The sequence below is a fragment of the Heterostelium album genome, assembly GCF_000004825.1.
Source record: "Heterostelium album PN500 unplaced genomic scaffold PPL_scaffold10, whole genome shotgun sequence".
In the NCBI taxonomy this organism is placed as follows: Eukaryota; Evosea; class Eumycetozoa; order Acytosteliales; family Acytosteliaceae; genus Heterostelium; species Heterostelium album.
Genome location: NW_008805072.1, coordinates 1,007,506 through 1,027,258, shown reverse-complemented (window position 1 = coordinate 1,027,258; position 19,753 = coordinate 1,007,506). Strand labels below are relative to the sequence as shown.

The 19,753-nt window shown below is 33.1% G+C and overlaps 4 protein-coding genes across 4 annotated transcripts; 2 read left to right on the top strand and 2 right to left on the bottom strand.

Annotated features, from left to right (window-relative positions):
• Positions 1–59: 59 nt before the first annotated feature.
• Positions 60–4,984, bottom strand: PPL_12430 (uncharacterized protein; the record flags this gene model as incomplete). Its single annotated transcript, XM_020583162.1, has 9 exons — positions 60–113; positions 135–2,034; positions 2,113–2,303; positions 2,369–3,222; positions 3,295–3,460; positions 3,968–4,142; positions 4,227–4,316; positions 4,428–4,498; positions 4,952–4,984. 9 exons carry the CDS (start codon positions 4,982–4,984, stop codon positions 60–62), a joined length of 3,534 nt encoding a protein of 1,177 aa, XP_020429349.1.
• Positions 4,985–5,086: 102 nt separating this feature from the next.
• PPL_12429 (beta-lactamase-like domain-containing protein) lies at positions 5,087–6,208 on the top strand (the record flags this gene model as incomplete). The annotated part of the gene is made up of 2 exons (XM_020583161.1): positions 5,087–5,211; positions 5,302–6,208. The coding sequence occupies 2 exons, from the start codon at positions 5,087–5,089 to the stop codon at positions 6,206–6,208; spliced, it is 1,032 nt and encodes a 343-aa protein (XP_020429348.1).
• A 163-nt stretch (positions 6,209–6,371) lies between these two features.
• Positions 6,372–8,491, bottom strand: PPL_12428 (uncharacterized protein; the record flags this gene model as incomplete). The annotated part of the gene is made up of 2 exons (XM_020583160.1): positions 6,372–7,955; positions 8,474–8,491. 2 exons carry the CDS (start codon positions 8,489–8,491, stop codon positions 6,372–6,374), a joined length of 1,602 nt encoding a protein of 533 aa, XP_020429347.1.
• A 295-nt stretch (positions 8,492–8,786) lies between these two features.
• Positions 8,787–19,696, top strand: PPL_12427 (p21-activated protein kinase; the record flags this gene model as incomplete). Its single annotated transcript, XM_020583159.1, has 7 exons — positions 8,787–8,994; positions 9,081–9,794; positions 11,315–11,335; positions 13,218–13,331; positions 15,054–17,620; positions 17,705–17,948; positions 18,363–19,696. The coding sequence occupies 7 exons, from the start codon at positions 8,787–8,789 to the stop codon at positions 19,694–19,696; spliced, it is 5,202 nt and encodes a 1,733-aa protein (XP_020429346.1).
• Positions 19,697–19,753: the final 57 nt, after the last annotated feature.

Sequence of the window (19,753 nt, the reverse complement as noted above, 5' to 3'; positions counted from 1 at the left end):
TATACTTGTATTCCTCACTAAGATTGTTTGAGTTTATTCATTTATTTATTTCTCAGTTACTAGTCGGAAATTGGTGAGTTGCTTTTTTCACTCATAGTGGTATCTACAAAAGTCTGAATTGAAAATTGTTTTACATGAGTTGCCCATTGAGGAGACACTGATAGATATTTCACACCTGGTATCTCAACACCGTCAATATTCACTTGGAACATCGTATTGTCAGAGTTGACAGTGGATGAAGATGAAGATGAAGAAGAAAGCATTGGTCCACACATCAGCTTGGTGATAACCAACGATACACTGGACTTGTCTTCCTTCTTGTAGGAAACTTTGTCAGACTTTTTTTGTTTTCCAAATTTCGGTAGATAGAGTGCAGGATTCTTCTTGGAACGTTTATCTTTATACAATACATAGAGACTGAATGAATTCGAGGGATTGGGTGGGTTGTTGTATTCACTACCACTGTTGGAACTTGTTGATGTCGATGTGCCTGTCGATTTACTGCTGCTACCACTACCACCGCCGCTACCACCACCGCCGCCACCGGCAATTGAACTAGCCTGTGCGCTCAATGAGGAGAGTCCACTTGTCACTGAATTCAAAGTAATAATCTGTGATAGTCTAGTTAACTTTACATATTGGAATGGTATCTTGATTTCAAGATGATCTTCACCCTTCTTTTTTGGTACCCAATAGTCAATCTTGAGGTCAGGCTCTGAGGAGTCAACGTCATCGGATTTCGGTATTTGAATTCCTTTCAAAAATGGAATGGCTGTACTTGTGGTACTTGGGAATGTGAGGAGTGCTTCACCAATTGGGAATTTGTGTGCGAATCGAGTGTTGGACTTGTCGATGTAAGAGAGTATCTTGGTTTCGAGATCACGTTTGAGGGTGGCATCTGGCTCCGCCTCTGACTCTAGGAATCGCTTCCACTCGGATTGTGGTTGAATGAAGAGTGCATGATAGTTTGGATCCTGGTTTGCAATAGTACTTGCAATCTCATTGCTCTTTCCAATTGGGAGGAGGTAGAATTGGAATGGATCCCAACCACGAGGCTTGGTGGAGAGCAGTGTAACATAGGATTTCAAAACAGAGTTGATATAGCTGTCGGAACCGGCAATGACAACACGGATATTCTCACTACGATTCTGGTGTCTGGTCAGGAGAGCTTTGAAAATCGAATTCAAATCCATGTTGGAGCGAGTTGGAACAATGTTGAACTTGGAGCGAATCAAAGCACATTGACTCTTGTTCTCTAGATATTGCTCCAGTTTCTTTCCACCTTTGCGAAGTGAGTTGACGAGGAAAAGGTTCATTGGACTGTCGGGATTGGATATGGTCGCGATATAGCTATCGATCTGTGATTGCTTTACGAATTCCGAACCCGATGTTCTAATGCCAAATGGTGAGCCAGGCGGAGAATCACGTTGTTGTTGAATGAATGGTGGAAACGGTTGTTTCTTTGATGCCGATGTTGGAAGTGATGCCTGTTGTTGCTGTTGCTGTTGAATATTATGATTAGATTGATGTGTTGTTGGTACCAAGAGTTGAGGAGGATTAAACTCAATGTCATAGTGATCACTCTCACTACTTGAAGAATCAACGGAATTGTCATCACGATCATCCTCATCATCGGCCAATGTAATGGAATCAGAGTGTTTACTTGCACTACTACTGGTTGGCTTGATCAGAGAAGACAGTTTTTGAAGCTTTGACTTCTTCTCTATTGATTTCTTCTTTGACTCTTCGTATTGTTCCATTAATTTTTGTGATAACGATGTTATTGGTGGTGTAGTTGAATTTGATTGATTACTATTTACATTGGACGATGAAGAAGAAGAAGAAGGTACTTGTAATGTATTATTATTGTTATTAATATTATTATTATTATTACTGTTGTTGTTACTATTGTTAATATGTGATTGTTTTTCTTTTTGTTGATGTTGATGTTGTTGTTGTAAAGTTTTAATAGGTATATCATATGATATTACTTCTTCTTCATCCTCATCATATGAATCTGAATCAAAGAATAAGCTTTAAAATAAAATAAAAAACAATATTAATAATCAACAAAGTTAACTGGTTTGAATTGAAGTGAGTTTATAGACTTACTTTTCATCATCAGATAGAGCAATATCATTGAGTTGATATTCTTGTGCATCACCGATATTCTCAATCTCTTTCGGCACACTACATATAGTTACATTGATAGAGGTTGGAGTTACCAGATTATCCATTATAGTTGATTTTTGTTGTATAAACGTTGACATATCAAGATCAGCAATGAAATCACCTTGTTGTAACTATATTATATAAATAATGATATTAATAACACAATAATGAGTTGATTATTAAGAGTTTTACTTACAATTTGAGATAGATTAGTTTCTGTAAATGCAAATGGTATGAATTGTTCACGTTGTCTTTTCGATGGTAGATTCCTAAAGAGTGTGATCTTTAGGTAGTCATCATGCTCCTTTAGTGAATGGTCATAGTGGAAGCTGATTCTAATATCCACCGGGTAGCAATAGACTTTCTTTGGTACGAGGAATGGTGGTGGCACCTCTCTGACTGCACGAGGTGACAAACTAGGGTTGATATATTGGTTGTATCCAGATGGCGACGGTCCATTACTCAGCTGCGCAGAAACACCAACAGCACCATAACTTCCACCAGTGGCATTACTATTAGATACCACCGCTGCCATTGAAGATGGAGATATATTAATCGGTGCAGTATTCACTATACTACTACCTTTTGTATCGCTATCCAATATCAATGTTTGCATATTGATACCAGTCGGACCTATTCCACCTACAACATTCATCTTTTCATTATTATTATTAATGTTATTCAGTTGTTGTAATTTATCATTATTATTATTATTATTATTATTATTATTATTTAATAGTTTAAATTCACTTGTTGTATTTGTATTATTGACATTGGATGTTGTTGTATTGTTATTATTATTAGTTGTTAATGATACAGGTGGTATTGAATTGATTGTAACAATGTTGGATTGATTATTTGAGTTGTTTGTGACTGTTGATGCATTGTTTGTTGTGGTAGAAGCAGTTGTCAATTGATTTGGAAACACAATCTCCTCGACACAAGAAGTTAAATCTATGGGTGCTGTAATCAATGATCTTCTTATCTTATTTAAACCAACAGCGATTCTAATTGTAGATGGTATTCTATCTCTTGTTTCTGATATAAATTCTTTAGAATTGATATTAGTAAGTATATATATTATTTACAAAATCAACAGATAATATTAAAGATGTTCTTTACCTAATCTCGATATTCTAATATGACAGCATCTCTTTACTATTCCATGATGATTTGTTTTCTCATGATCTTTCAAATGACTACCAAACAGAGTTACTTTTGGTATTGAATGATAGAAACCCTCACCAATTGACTGTGTTCTAGCCAGAGTTGGTATATCATTCGGATCCTTCATTTATTATTATTATGATTATAAATCTTTAGTTATCTTGATTAATAATGAATTAATAAAGTTAATTAAAAATCAAATAAAAAAAATCAAAAAAAAATATAAAAAAAAAAAAAATCAAACAAATATATTATTTATTGGTAGGTAACTATTCGTTTATTTTTAATATTCTTTCTTGTACCGAGCTAAAATATCGATTTGTTGATGATTGATTTATTGATTGACTGAATGCCTTGCTATAATAGATGATTGATAGACCGACCTCCTATGGTCGATATTTGATTTGACTTTGATATTCTAAGAATAAATTTTTAGAATTTTCTATTTGTTTTTTTTTTAAATATATATGTGTGTTTATGCTGTAGTTTTGGTTTTTATTTAAATAAAATCGGTTAATTTACAAGTAAGTATCGTTATTGTTCTTCTTTTTGTTGACTTGATTCTATAGAATTGATTGATAAATGTCAGAATATATAATAAAGATTGAACAACTAACTAGTTACATACCATAAACTGTAATTCAATCTTTTGAAATTCATCGATGAGACAATGAATTGAACCTTCTAATGCTTGAATCGGTGTTGAGTGTGGATATGTTTGTATTTTGATAGCAATGTTGTGCTCTAAAGGATGTGGCATTCTGTAACCTGCAAACTTGATATCTGGATCACCAACCAATTGCCTTTAAATTATTATTATTATTATTAAGTTAATGAATAAATGAACAAATGAATGGAAGAGAGACTAAAAAATAACAGATACTTACATTCTAATTAAGTTACCAACGGTATGATCTTCTTTTAATATAGTAAATAAACAAGCATTGGGAATTCTAGTATCTTTGGTCATAGATACCCTAGTTATTACTTAAATGTTAGTAAACATAACATAATAAAAAAAACAAACTATACAATAAACTAATTGATAGATAGTTCATTTGAATTTGCAATTTGAAGATAATATTTACTTTTTGGCACCCTCTGGTAATACGAATAACTCAAATCTATCTGGTGCATTCATTTTTCGAACACTACTATTCTATTTTTATAATTTATATATATGGTTATGTTTGTTATTGTTACTTTTGTTACTGTTGTAGTTGTTGTTGCTATTGTAACTATTTGTTGTTGCAATCAATGAAGCTATATCAAACTTATATATAGGTGGTAATGTAATCGTTATAAAATATATGTATGACGTTATTGATTTTATAAAGATTCGAATTGAAAGTGGTGGTAACGAATCTATGGTATCTGACAACTATCTATCTATATTTATTATAAAAACAAATGACAACACTACAACAATACAATCTTTTGCTCAAGTAAAAAAAGAAAAGGTCGATAATTAGAATGGATTATTATATTGATATTCTTTCAGATCCTCAACCCCACTACTGTATTCATTGTTTTTAGAATTTTTTTTGATTTTTTTGAATTTTTTAATTTAATTTTAATTAAGTTCTTAATTCCAATCTCTGTTTGAAAAAACTATAATCTTACAAATTTTTGGAACCAAATTCATTATTTATTAATAACAGTTAATAAGAAAATTATAACAACAGTAATAATAAAAATAGTTTAACATTTTAAAAAATATATTTTTTATAACTTTAAATAATAATAAATGATTTCGGATAATTCATCTGTAGATTCTGCAGAAGCAGATCAAAAGTTTCAAAAGACAGTTGCTGAGTTTAAAAATGGTAGATTCATAAATCCTTATCATGATGGTAATTTACATTTCTTAGAGTAATGTTTTATTTTTATAATTTTAAAGAGTTTGAAAAACCAAACAAAAATATTAATAGATTTATAATTCTTATCAAAAAATACTACTAGTTTGGTCAAATGGAATATTAATAGAACACCAGTTGCACCTCTAACTCCCTATGAGTGTGAGAATATACATCCAGTTTTGAATGTAGATTTCGATTTGATTGGACAACCAGTCGAGGATAACACCATTAGAATGACATGGATCGGACACTCTACATTTTTCGTACAGTTTGCAGGTGTCAATTTCCTCACGGATCCAGTTTGGTGCGAACGTAGCTCACCGTTGAGTTTCGCTGGTCCAAAGCGTGTCAGACCAACACCATGTAAGATATCAGATTTGCCACCCATCGACTTTGTCATTCTCAGTCACAATCACTATGACCATCTCGACATTGACGCTGCCAAGGAGATCGGTAACAAAGCACAGTGGTTCGTGCCAAAAGGCATGAAAGAATGGTTCGCCAGCATCGGTGTGACCAACTGCGAGGAGTTGGCGTGGTGGGAGGAAATCGACTTTAACAGTCGTCTTCAGTTGGTTTCGGTGCCTTGCAATCATCACAGTCAGCGTCATCTCTTTGATAGAAACAAGAGTCTATGGTGTTCGTGGATCGTCGTCGACAGACAGACTCAAAAGAAGTACTATCATTCTGGTGACACTGCATATTGCTCGGCATTTAAAGAGGTGGGACACTTTATGGGACCAATCGATTTGAGTTGTATCGCAATCGGTGCATACGAACCAAGATTCTTTATTTCAAACTTCCACATCAATCCAGAAGAAGCTGTAATGCTTCACCAAGAGATTCGCTCGAAAAAGAGTGTTGGAATGCATTGGGGTACATTCATTCTAACGGACGAACCAATCTTGGAGCCACCCGAAGAAATGAAGAAACATGCCAAACAAGCTGGTTTAGCTGAAGATGAATTCACCGTTATGAAAATTGGTGAAACAAAACTTTATCAACTATAATATTCTAATCCCTATTTATATAGTTATATATTTCTCATTTGTAAATAATATAGTAAATTAGAAAGCCAATACAAAATAAAAGATTAAATCAATCTATTTTATTATTTCTTTCCCATTATCCAACTAAAAATTGTTTTGTTTTTGCTCTTCTTCAAAGATTTGTTTAATCATCATCTTCATCTTCCATTGATAAGAATTTGAATTTAGATTGAGCGTTGGCTGCCTTTGCATTTGATTTCTTGTCATCCTTCTTGTTGTTGCTTTGAGTGGCAGTGGATGGAATGGTGTTTCTAGAGTCACTGAAAATGAAATTGAGAAGATCCTCACGTGCAATGTTGACCTTGGTGTTTCCAAGTTCGTTCAAGTGTGTCCAGATATTGTAGAGATGATAACGATAGCATGTGATAAAATCGAAATCCTTCTTGAGTGCCTTTCTACGCTTTTCGAAACGTGGATCGATGATGGTTGCACCGATCTCTGCGAAATCTTGGAATCGCTCTTCGGCGATTGTGCACTTCAATGCTGCCTGTCTGAGAGTGATTTTCTCGGCAACGAGACTGTCGAGCAACTCTTTGGTGACAAACTCATTCTCTGGAGTTGGCGAGAACTTGGTGTCGGGAAGCGAGAATTTGGCGATGGCTTCACGTTGTCCTGCTGCCAACATTGCCATACGCTCATGGTAGTTTGACAATGAGAAGAAGTGGAATGCCTTCTTCTGGTGGTCGTTCAACTCGTCCAATTGCTTATTGGCCAACTCGACATATTTATTTGGACAGATCAAAAAGCTGTGATCCTTTGCACGGAACTCGTGTGAAGTGCCACGCTTGAACTCAGTGTATCCGGCAGCATCGCTTCCACATGTTTGACACTTGGTTTCGCTGTCTGCCTGCTTTGGAAGATGATATTCCGGTGTGAATTCGCTCATCATTTGTGCGGCGACCAAAGGTGCGCTGACAGCCTTGAAATTCTCACCCATGAACAACTTTAAGAGATCGGAACGCTTGAACCATTTGTAACGATTGAGTCTCTTGATGTAATAGACGACGACAGTATCCTCTGGATGCTCAACGTTGTCAGCTGTGTCGTAGTGGAAGAGGAAGTCGACATCTCCAAATACATACTTGACCGATCCTTTCAATTGTTGAGATTGGAAAATGATTTCCTCGTCGGCTTCGACTGCCGATTGTTCAAAGTGTACCTTAACATCGCTTCTCTCTGCTGCTCTCTTGATCAAGAATGGCTCAATGCAACGGAAACGATAGGTGTGAATAGTATCGACTTTTCCAAGCATGAATTTCGCCTTTTCCGATCCATGATTAGTTTGATGTCCTGAAGTTTGCTGTTGTTGTTGAGCGACTGGAGGTGTAGTGTTTCCAGCGCTGGACTCTTCCTTCTTCTCCTCAGAGGTGGTAGCATTTGCCTCCTCCTCTTGTTTGTTATTCAAACGACCAATCATTTTGGTTGGAGTTGGTTGTCCACTGATAATGAATTTAATCTCTGAAAAATAGGGTGCCAATGCATCGACACGCTCGTCGAATGCCTTGATGACACGATCGAAGGCACTGTTGGTACCTCTGCCTTCTTTCTCATCGATATGGGTAGTCAACAAAGAGTCACCGTTGCAAATGATCATCGATCCCTTCTCAACAACCAACTCCTTGATGTCCTTTGATAAACGAATCCAGCTTCCATCTGGTTGCTTAAACTCGAGAAAATCGACAAAACTAAAGAGATGTCTAATACCCATCTAAAAAATAAATAAATGTAATTTTCGTTGAGAGAAAAATATTAATATACATATTGGTAATCATATCAGATGATCATTGAGATTTAACTTAACCACATACATCTAAATATAAATTGTCGTTTTTTTATTACAACAACCTAAAAAGAGACACTAAATTGGACCTTAATTTTTTTTTTTTATGAAAACCCCATTTTCTTTCATTCTAAATTTTCGAAAATCTTTATTTTTTATTTATTTTTAATTTTAATTTTTTTTTTTTAGATTTTTCAAATATTTTTAAACCAATAGATTATAATCTATACTACTATTTAGATTCGTTAAGACAACATTGTAGATTAGGAAAAGATTATAATATTATTATTGCTTGTTATAAATAGAATTTTTACTATTATTTCCTTAACATTATTTATCTCATATCTATAAAAGTCATGAATTGTTCTAATTTTTTTTTATTTTTTTTCCTTTTTACTTTTTTTTTTTGAGTGAAATTAGTGGTCACCCATTCCCACAATAATCACCATCAAAATCTCACACATTTCATTGGTTGTGAGAGAAACCAATATGAGATAAGATATTTATCCGTTTATGATGTTGTTTGTTCAAACGGATAATAAAATAATTGTATTTTTAATTAATTTTTTATTCTTTTTTTACTTTTTTTTTTATTGCCAATAGAATAGTGTAGATTATGTTTTTACTATAGATCTTATTTTTAACAATTTACTTAGTCAACTTTAGAAATATAAGATCATTGACTTTTTTTTTTCGATTATTATTTAGAATTTACACAAAGATATTTTTAGTTTTTGGTTAACAAACAATAGTATAAGAATGGCATACGATAGGTTATCAACAATGATACTCTTGGCAATAGCTGTGATATTAGTGTTGATCTGGTATCCCATCTTTTTTGTAATATATGTAATATTTATATTCTCTGCCATTGCACTCAGTGATGTAGTAATGACACTCTCAATACCAATTCTCTTCATTTCGAGAAATTATTTCAGAAAGCTTACAAACTACATTTCTTTCATAGGTAAGCTAATATCTGATTTTCATTTAATGCTTTCGCATATTATCCATCATATTAATTTAGAATTGTTATTTTATTTTATTTTCTAGGATGGCCATTAATTACATTGGCTTTTGAGACATTAGGTAAAAATAAAATAGTTTTCACAGGTGATGATATACTTGCTGCACAGAAAACCGATAGAAGTGCATTGGTCACACTGAATCACACTTACTATTGCGATTGGCTACTTGCCTTCAGTCTTGGTGAGAGAGTTGGAAAAATAGGAAATATCAAAATAGCAATGAAAGATGTGATTAAATACATTCCGTTTGTTGGTGTAGGTATTTGGGCGATGGGATTCATCTTCCTCTCGAGAAAGTGGCAAGACGATCAACACAAAATCAATAAAGCCTATAGTCATTTGCGTGCAGACGGCGAGCCATTCTGGTTCGTAACACATCCGGAGGGCTCGAGGATGAGCACCAAGAATCTTGAGGATTCACAGCGCTTTGCAAAGGAGCGTGGCGCCGGAAAAGTTCCAGTTCTCAACAACCTCTTGTTACCGCGTCTCAAAGGATTCGTTTCGTCTGTGATTGCACTGCGCGACTGTACCGACGCAGTCTACGACATGACCGCAGCCTACAAGAAACGACCGGCTGGATTCTTGGCGCTGTTCTACGGCAGCAATCCCACCGAGGCGCATGTCCATCTTCGTCGCTTCGACATGAACTCACTTCCAAAGTCCGAAGAGGAAATTGGAGCGTGGCTATATAAGCGTTACCAAGAGAAAGATGAACTCCTGACACACTTCAAGGAGAAAGGTTACTTCCCTGGACAGATCCGAGCGATGCCCTTCAAAGCTTCAAACTACTTTATCAATCTCGTATTTTGGATCACATCCGTTTTGCTTTTTATCTACACATCCAATCAATTTTATAAACAATATATCCCGATCTAAATTAATTCCTAATACATATATTATGATATTCATCAAAAAAAAAAAAAAAAAGAAGTTGTTTGTTGTTAATTTATGATAATCAAATTCATTAATAACGAAGAGGTAAATCGAGTGGACGATCTGTAAAAAAAAAAAAAACAAATTTTATGCAAAAAAAAATGTCTTTTTTTATTTTTGGTTATTTTCTTTGAATGAATGTGATTGATTCCAAAAAATAATAGACCATTTTATAAAAGATCCAAAAACAAAACGGTTTTTTTATAAAAAATTTTCAACACAAAACACACATTATCCCATTCTATTTCTTTTTTGTTCTTCTCTTTCATTGTACAATAATATCTTTATCTATAAATATATAATTTCACTTTGACAGTAAAATTGATCAATTAGGAGTTTTGTAATTTTAATAATAAAAAGTTTGAGAAGAGGAAAAGAAAAGTAATAAGGAAGGAAGATCAAGATCATCTAAAAAAGGTAACCAATCATCACCAATTTTCAATAACGTTGCTAATATTGTTGAATTTTATAAATCAAAACTTCTAAAGCTTGTTTATTTATAAAAAAACTCACACTAAGCAGATAGAGAGATCGATGATTTAGTTATTAATACTCTGTAATATTTTATCACCTTATCTAACAACACACTCTTCATATTATATACAATCATCTAATAACAATATCAACAACAATAATAATATCAATCAACAAATAACAGTAATAAGTTTTTATTTTTTGTTTTTAAAATTTTTTGTTTATTTTTAAAAACACATCAACAATTGTTGGTAATCAAGTGTGTTGTGTGCTATGTGAGATAGAATAGTTGTGTTAATTGTATTTGTTCTGTTGATATGTGTTGTTTTTTTGTATTTATTTTATCTCATTTTTGCTACTGTTATTCAGATTTCATTGTTTGATTTAAAAAAAAAAAAATCCGATAAAATAGGAAGCATGGTTATGAACAATGGATGACAGCTGCACAAACAGTGATTTGATTATCACCAACTTTTTCACTGCTTGTCTTGTGAGTGGAAAACATCAATTATTTTTGATATTACCTATTTTATAAAATTTTATTTAATTCTGTTTTTCTTTTTTTTTAATTTTTTCACCAGGTGTTGTTGTTTATTGATATATATTTGATTATTTAGTAAATATAGCCAACCTATCAAATTAAATAGCATGACTTTGGAGGGAAGAGGTATGAATTCTTCAACAACAGCTATAACAACAACAATATTTTGAATACCACAAACAAAATAAAAAAGCGCAAAAGAAAAAAAAAGAAGAAAAGAGCAATTGAATTATAATAATAATAATATCAAATCACATCAAATCAAACATATATTTTTTAAACAAAATATCATAATTACAATATATTTATAGTTTGTCACATTTTAGTTAAAAGTATGTTTTGCTTTAAAAAATAAATAATAATAAAATTTCAATACCTTTGTCATCATTTTCTTTCACTGTGATTAATTTTAGAATTTTATTAATTTTAAATTTTTGTGGACTATCCTCTTTTGGAAATGCTTTGTTCATTGAAAATTATAAAAGTATTAATCAATTTATTATATAATGTTCAATTGTTAGGTCAACCCATTTAAATTAGAGTTTATTTATTTATAAATATTATTGTATCTTAGAATAGGTAAGATTATCATATCATCTAAACACTCTTTATTTTACCCTCCTCTTTATTTTATACTAATATATGCTTTATTGACTATAGTTATTTAAATACAAATTGTAATAGTAGCAACAACATCAACACCATTTATTTATAAAAAAAGAAGAAAAAGTGATTATCAACAAGCCTTAATTCAATACCCTTAATAATAATAATAATCATAATTATATTGGGTATTTGTAGATATAGTAGTAGAAATAGATAGATAGATAGATAGATAGATACAGAACAAAAGTAGCAGGATTGTTTTATTAAGTTTAAATTTACATGGCACGTAAGTTATTTTAGTAATTTTTTCATTTAAATCAACTATCATTTTTATTATTGTAATTAAATTGATTGATTGGTTGATCATTTGCTAGATTTCGGAATGAAAAAAAAACAATCAATCAAAACTATTAATATTCATCGATCTCATTTTTATCTCACTCGTTTTTCAAACACGATCAATCTTTAAATTGCTTGAAATTCGTTTATTATTATTATTTTTTTAATTGAGAATAAATTATCGAATTCTCACACCTTCATTCTCACCACGCCCCCTCCCAACACAACACTCCTTCTTCCTCTTATATATTGTTAATAAAGACGCGTCGGCGTCTGGGCAAACGGTCGTGTGTGTCAATCTATTGATCTAACTTTAACAACAACAATAAAAATAAATTAAATAAACAAAAAAAAAACAACAATAAATAATTAAAAAACTCATCATCAACAACATCATTATCATCATTTGCAAAAATCACGCCCACACACGCTCCATCACAGCATTTGCCCCCTCATCCCTTCCAAAAACCCACCAATCTTACTTTAGGATAAAATACTTGAATATGTAAAAACAATTTTCAATCCATTTTTTTCAAATACTACTGGAATTCTCATCTCAATTCAATTCGATCCCTCTGGTATCTTTTATTTATTATTTAGCTTTACCTTTGTTTTTACATACATTCCTTTGTTTTCCTTCCATTCAGTTTCACTGATAACAAGCTACATTTTTGCACAAAAGACATTAACAAATAACCAAGTCAATATACATATTATAAAATATACAACACCTACCCACCCAAACCATCACCAAGCAATTCCACACACTCATCAAATCTACATTCATCATCATCAATTCAACACAAATAAATAATTTTTTTTATTCTTTTTTTTTAATTAATTAATAATATACGTACATAATAAGAGTATACAATAATACAAATATCTATCAAAAAAAAAAGATAATAACAAAAGCCTATCCATCCATTAAACATCATCATCATTCTTTAATAATATTATTATTTTAAATATAATTTATTTTTAATCATAATAGTAGTATTAACAACAAAAGTTTGTTAATAAATAAATAAATAAATATTGATACTTTCAAAACAGTTTCAGTTTAAACATTAATAATCAATACCTTTTTGATTACAAAAGAGAATTAAAATCAAATATAATTATAAATCAATCAATCAATCAATCAGTCAGTCAATCAATCAATTAAATTAATTTTAAAATCCATCTTTTGTCAATCAATTTATTTATAACAAATAACTATATATCTCAAAGTTTATAAAATCAATACCTAACATCTATTTATTTAAGCGAATAATGTCTCAACTCTGAGACAAAAGTTTGAGCAGTTTCTGACATTACATAAGAAGCAAGGAAAGGAATTACAAACAGCAGAATCCTCTCCAAACCTTACAGGCGATAAAAGTATGTATTTATTTATAAAAACTACTTTATTATATTATATATTTTATGTTATTGCTACAATTTCAATTCAAGAACTAGTTAAGATAAAATAGATAGATGACAGGTTTATGATTTCAGAGCGTATCAATTTCATTGGATATTCCAATTATAGTCAATAATATATGACAACTAATAACAAATACAGCGATAATCAATTAACTAGTTGATGGAAAATAGTTATAACACACCTATCAGTTATGAAGTTTAATTGTGATGATCAAATTATTATTATTCAATCACTTTGATGCTCATCGATCAGCGCTATTTTTGAAATGTTAAAATGCACGATTCAATTAAACAAATCGACATCTCGCGCTCCAACCATTTTTTCAAATCACACTTTGGTTATTGTTGTAATCCCATTTTGACGTCAAAACAAACACCATCCATTCCATCACCCACAAAACTCCTTACTTTTTTTTTTTTTTTTTGTTTTTCAAAAAAAACAATCTGTAGTCTCTCTCAAAAAACACGATCATAGATCATGCCCTCCACCCAATTAAAAAAAAAAACTAAAGTTTAGTTTTTTTTTTTAATTTTTCAAAAAAAAAATTGTTTGTTGGGTTGTTAAAAAAAAAAACGTCGCCAATCCAAATGTTAACAATCTGGTTTGGAAATAACATTTTCTTACCATTCATTACCTTTCATTCTGGCATTACAAGCTTGCTCTTTTATGAATCAATCTTCAATTCAATGCCAATTCCAAATCCATATTAAATACAATTCATAACTTTACTTGACTTTTCAAATCTCATCCTTTCACATTCCTATCACTACTACTATTCTTTTTTTTTCTCTGTATCTTAATTATATATAAATATAAACATATATTTTTTCACATCACCACCATACAATTCATTCATTCAGATAATCAATCAATCAAATTAATTAGTCTGTTATTAAAATTGTGTGGTTCACAGCAATCAATAGTGATAATTCAATAACACACACACACACACGATCAAAACAAATAAAATAAATAATAATAGCTCACAACAACACCACACATATACACGTTTTTTTTATTTGATTTTTGTCGAACCATTCAATTGTTAGTGTTTTTTTTAGTTTGTTTGTTTGAACACGAACTTGTTGAAGTGGACAGTGTGTTTGATTGTTTGGTTATTAATTCATTTTGTTTGATTGATATTTGATCAACGATTCAATTGCTATCAATTAATTAATAATATCATAGCATACCTATCTACTTTATCAAAAATAACCTATCTATATTTAATTTTTAAATAAATCATTTCATACCCAAACTACCAAACCCATTTTTTCATCATTGTGACATCCAATCCAACCAAACCCACATTAGATAATATATATATTTTTATATTATTTCCATTTGACTATCTACTTTCTACACCTACTACAAAACAAAACAATAAATATAGTTACACTTTGTTTTATATATATAGTGTAGTAACAAAAATAGTAAAAAAAATAAATAAAATAAATAAAAATAACAAACACAATATATAGATAGAAAAAAGATAAAAATAATAATAATAATAAAATTTGTATAATTAGTTATGTTTTGTTAATAATAATTGTATATAATAATAATAATAATAATAAAGTAGAATAATAATTTGTAGTTTTTTTTTAATTTAAATAAAAATAAATATATACTAATGAAGTGCTTTGGAATTAAAGAAAAGAAGAAATTCTTTAAAGATAAATCAACAAATATAAGTGTTAAAGAAGAAGGATTGCAAACAAACGGAAATCACCAAGACAATAGCAACAGTAATAACAGTGTTGGTGCAGAGAAGAATCATCAGAACAACAACAACAACAACAACAATCAGCAAAGCAGTAGCAGCGAATTGAATAGTGATATCGAGTTGATACCAACTGGTCCACCAATGGCAGCAACTATTACCGCAGCTGATTTGAAGCGCGATCGTGAGCAATACTATCGTGGAACCAAGGAGTTCACCATCGACGACGACGAAGATGAATTCGATCGATTGGAGTTAAAGGACGATGGATCGTGGCAAGTCAATCGTGATCTCGTTGTCAAGCGTATATTCAGTTTGAGATACAACTTGACTGAGGAGATGATCCGTGATATGCTCGAACAACTAAACACCACAATGGAGAAACAACAGCAAAGACTGAAAGAGGAAAAGGAGATAACCGTTGTGAGAGATCAACAACAACAAGATTGTTCACCACAATCAACTCAACAGAAAGAGATTAATTTGTTACAGGTGGTTCATGACGAAGGTCAGTCGGTGAATACCACTCCTTTGACCACCGCCAACACTACAAATGAAGTGGTTGTTCCATTGCCAGATGAAGTCGTTCAACTCGCTCAAGCTGACAATGCTAGCGGTGAGAATGTCGGTGAGTTGGAAGAGGACGACGAAGAGGAACTCGAGAGAATGGAGCAGTTGCGAAGACAGCGTGAGATTCAGAGATTGAAGGAGGAGGAAGAGGAGAATGAAGAGCGTATGTTGAAGGAGCTTGCCCTACGCAGACAAGAGGAGGAGGAGCGTATCAAGCGTGAGGAGGAAGAGGAGGAAGAGGAGCAGCGTAACTATCTCAAGAGAATGCGTGAGATTGAGCGTTTGAAACAGATGGAAGAGGAGGAAGCCGAGGAGGAGTCGAGCAAGCGTAACAGCAGCAATCCACATTCCTCTTCGATCTCGAGAGCATCCACACTCTCTTCGCTGTCGACATCGTCGTCTTCGCGTGTCAGCACCGAGAAGAAGTCGGGATCGTCACTGATGGTATCGCACACCTCTGCTGGAAATACACCAACCAAACAGTTGCCACCCATTCCAACATCGGCTGCCACACCAGAGAGAAATCGCAGTCAGACAATGGCTTCTTCGCCACAGGAATCGACACTCTCGCCAGCACAACACCCAGAGACCAAGATGTCGAGATCGCACTCTGGTGGATCGTTGTTTGGTTTGACTCTGCCATCGCCACCACCAAAGCCAGCAGCTGTCACCTCGACAGCCACCGTCAACAGTCTCGGAAACAGTGGAACTACCACCCCTACACCATCGTCACTGAACACCTCCACCAACAATCTCGCCACCAGTATCACCTCCAGCTCCAGTGTATCATCACCAAATCTCACCAATTCCTCTCCAAAACGCAAAGAGAGTGTCAGTGCACCTGACAATGCCAAACAGGCCGCCGACAACAACAAGAAGAAGAGTAACGCCACATCGACAAGCACTACAACTACTTCCACCACCACCAATGGCAATGGACAACCATCACCTGCCGATAAACCAAAGGTTGATGGTCAAGTCAAGGAGTCGTTCTTCAACAAGTTGTTCCAGAGCGGTAACAAAAAGACAAAGAAGCGTCTCTCACCCAAAGTCGGAATTCCATTCAATGTCAAGCACGACGTACACGTAAACTTCAATGCGGACACTGGATTCGAAGGTTTGCCAAAGGAATGGGAGGTTCTCATCAAATCCAATTTCCAAGACACTGAAGTCATGGCACAACCCGAGGCTGTGTTGGACGTCGTCAAGTTCCACGCCCAATACAACAACTTGGAGTCCGCTCCACCTGTACAGCAACAACCACAAGCTCCACTCGCCCTCGAGGAAGCACCAGTCACCTTGAACGATCTCATCAGTTTGGACGATCCCAAGAAAATCTACTTTAACATCAACAAGATCGGTGAGGGTGGTGCCGGTGAAGTATTTGAAGCTGTCAACTCCAAGACCAACATTACCATCGCCATCAAGAAGATGAAGTTGAAGGCACAGATTCTCAAGACCGTCATCAATGAGATTGGCATGATGAAGAACTCGAATCACGAAAACATTGTACAATATATAGATAGTTATATCGTGGCCGACGAGCTCTGGGTGGCCATGGAGTTGATGGGTGGTGGATGTCTCACCGAAGTGTTGGATCAGTATCGTGATATCCAACTGACCGAACCACAGATTGCCTTTGTTTGCCACGAGGTATTGAAGGGATTGGCTTACATTCACAAGTTCAACCGTATTCATCGTGACATCAAGTCTGACAACATCCTCATCGGTTGTCATGGTGAGATCAAATTGGCCGATTTCGGTTATGCCGCACAACTCACACAAACCAGACAACAGAGAAATTCAGTTGTAGGAACACCCTACTGGATGGCACCTGAACTCATCAAAGGAAACAACTATGACTTCAAGGTAGACGTATGGAGTTTAGGTATTTTGACAAGAGAGATGGCTGAAGGTGAGCCCCCCTACCTCGAATATCCACCACTTAGAGTAAGTTGATTTTGTTTAATTTATTATAACACTTAAGTTCTAATATTTTTATTATTTTATCATCATCATTATTATTATTATTAGGCACTCTTTTTATTAACAACACAAGGATTACCACCAATTAAAGATGCATACAAATGGTCGAAGGAATTCAATGATTTCTTGTCGCTGACACTTGAAAAGGAAACAGACAAAAGACCAACTGCTGCTGAATTGTTACTTCACCCATTCTTGAAAAAGGCATGCACTGGTATCGAATTTTACAAAGCTGTTGAGGCATCAAAGATTGCTAGAGATCATCAAATTCAACAACTAAACTCATTTACAGGTTAAATTTTAATTAAAATACTTATTAAATAATAACAACATACATATCTAGCTTTTATTTAAATTTATTTATGTTGATAGTAAAGTGTGTAATGATTATTTAAACTAATATCACTTAAGCTTTCATAGTTGAAGAGAAAGATAGAAATCCACAACTATTTGATTTTCTCTAAGAGATTTAAGCGCTCAACAATATTCATTGATGATTCGAAACCAAGCTTAATAAAAGTAAATATTTATTTATTCGATTTAAATTTGATTTATTAGAAAAAAAACTTTTTTTTTTTTTAGATCAATTTCATTTTTATTATTAAAAGTATTTGAGATATTATTATCTCTTTCTAAAGATTATTCTTCTTTATGGAAGGTATACAACAAAAATGTTTGACCATCAGTAACAAATCAATTGATATAGATGAACTCTTTCAACTTACAAAGACTCTTGATGATCAACAAACAATGGTGTTTCCGTCTGGTGAATCAAAGACGAAAGAACAACTCTTATTGAAGATTATCGATCTTGACCCAAACCATTCCATTTCATATTACACATTGGCAGTTATTTTAGGAAAGAACAATCGGTCATCGATCATTCTACCATCTGGTCAGTCATTGACAGAACAACAATTATACTTGAAAGCAATAGAGTATGATCCATCGAATCCTAGTTCATATTATAGCCTTGCATTTAAAATTAGCGAATCAATTACACTCAATAACGGTCAATCAATGACAAAACAACAACTACTCTTGAAAGCAATAGAGTGTAATCCAATAAATTCAGATTCTTATAATAAGCTTGCAAATATATTAACAAGTGGTGAGTCAATCACACTTAATAACGGAGAGTCAATGACAAAACAACAATTATACTTAAAAGCAATAGAATGTATCCCAAACAATTCGATATCATACTATAATCTTGCATTAACACTTTCAGGCGAATCAATCACACTTCATAACGGTCAATCAATGACTAAACAACAATTAGTTTTGAAAGCAATAGAGTTGGATCCAAATAATTCCAATTCATATATTAACCTTGCAGTGACTCTTTCAAGTGGTGAATCAGTCACCCTTCACAATGGACAATCAATGACCAAGCAACAACTATACATCAAGTCAATTGAGTTGGATCCAACCAACTCGATTTCATATAATAACCTTGCAAGTTCACTCTCATCTACTAGACAAATCATTATGAAAGATGGACAATCGATGACAAAACAACAACTATTATTGAAAGCAATAGAATGTAAACCAGATTATGCATCTCCGTATTCTCACCTTGCAAGGACACTAGTTGGAGAAAAAACTATCACTCTACATAATGGCCAATCTTTAAATAACAAACAACTCTATTTAAAAACAATATCACTTGATCCTTCACATTATAGAGCGCACCAAAATCTCGCAAATAGACTCAAAAGAAATGAATCAGTCATTTTCCCATCTGGTGAATCATTGACAAAGAAACAAATATACATCAGGGCCATCCAGATTGATCCTAATCTTTACTTTGCGTATCATGGTCTAGCAATAGAAATGACAACAAAAGAAACTATTACTCTCCACAATGATGTATCTATGACAAAACAACAATTATTTTTGGAAGCACTCAAATTGGATAGTTCACAGATATCTTTTTACAAATTAATTGGACTAACTCTTGTGAACAATAGACAAACAATTACACTTCATAATGGTGAGCAAATGTCAAGAAGACAACTCCTCAAAATAGCTAGATGATTTAGAATTTATCTAGAAATATGTTTTTCAATAAAAAATTTTTTTATCTGAAATTGA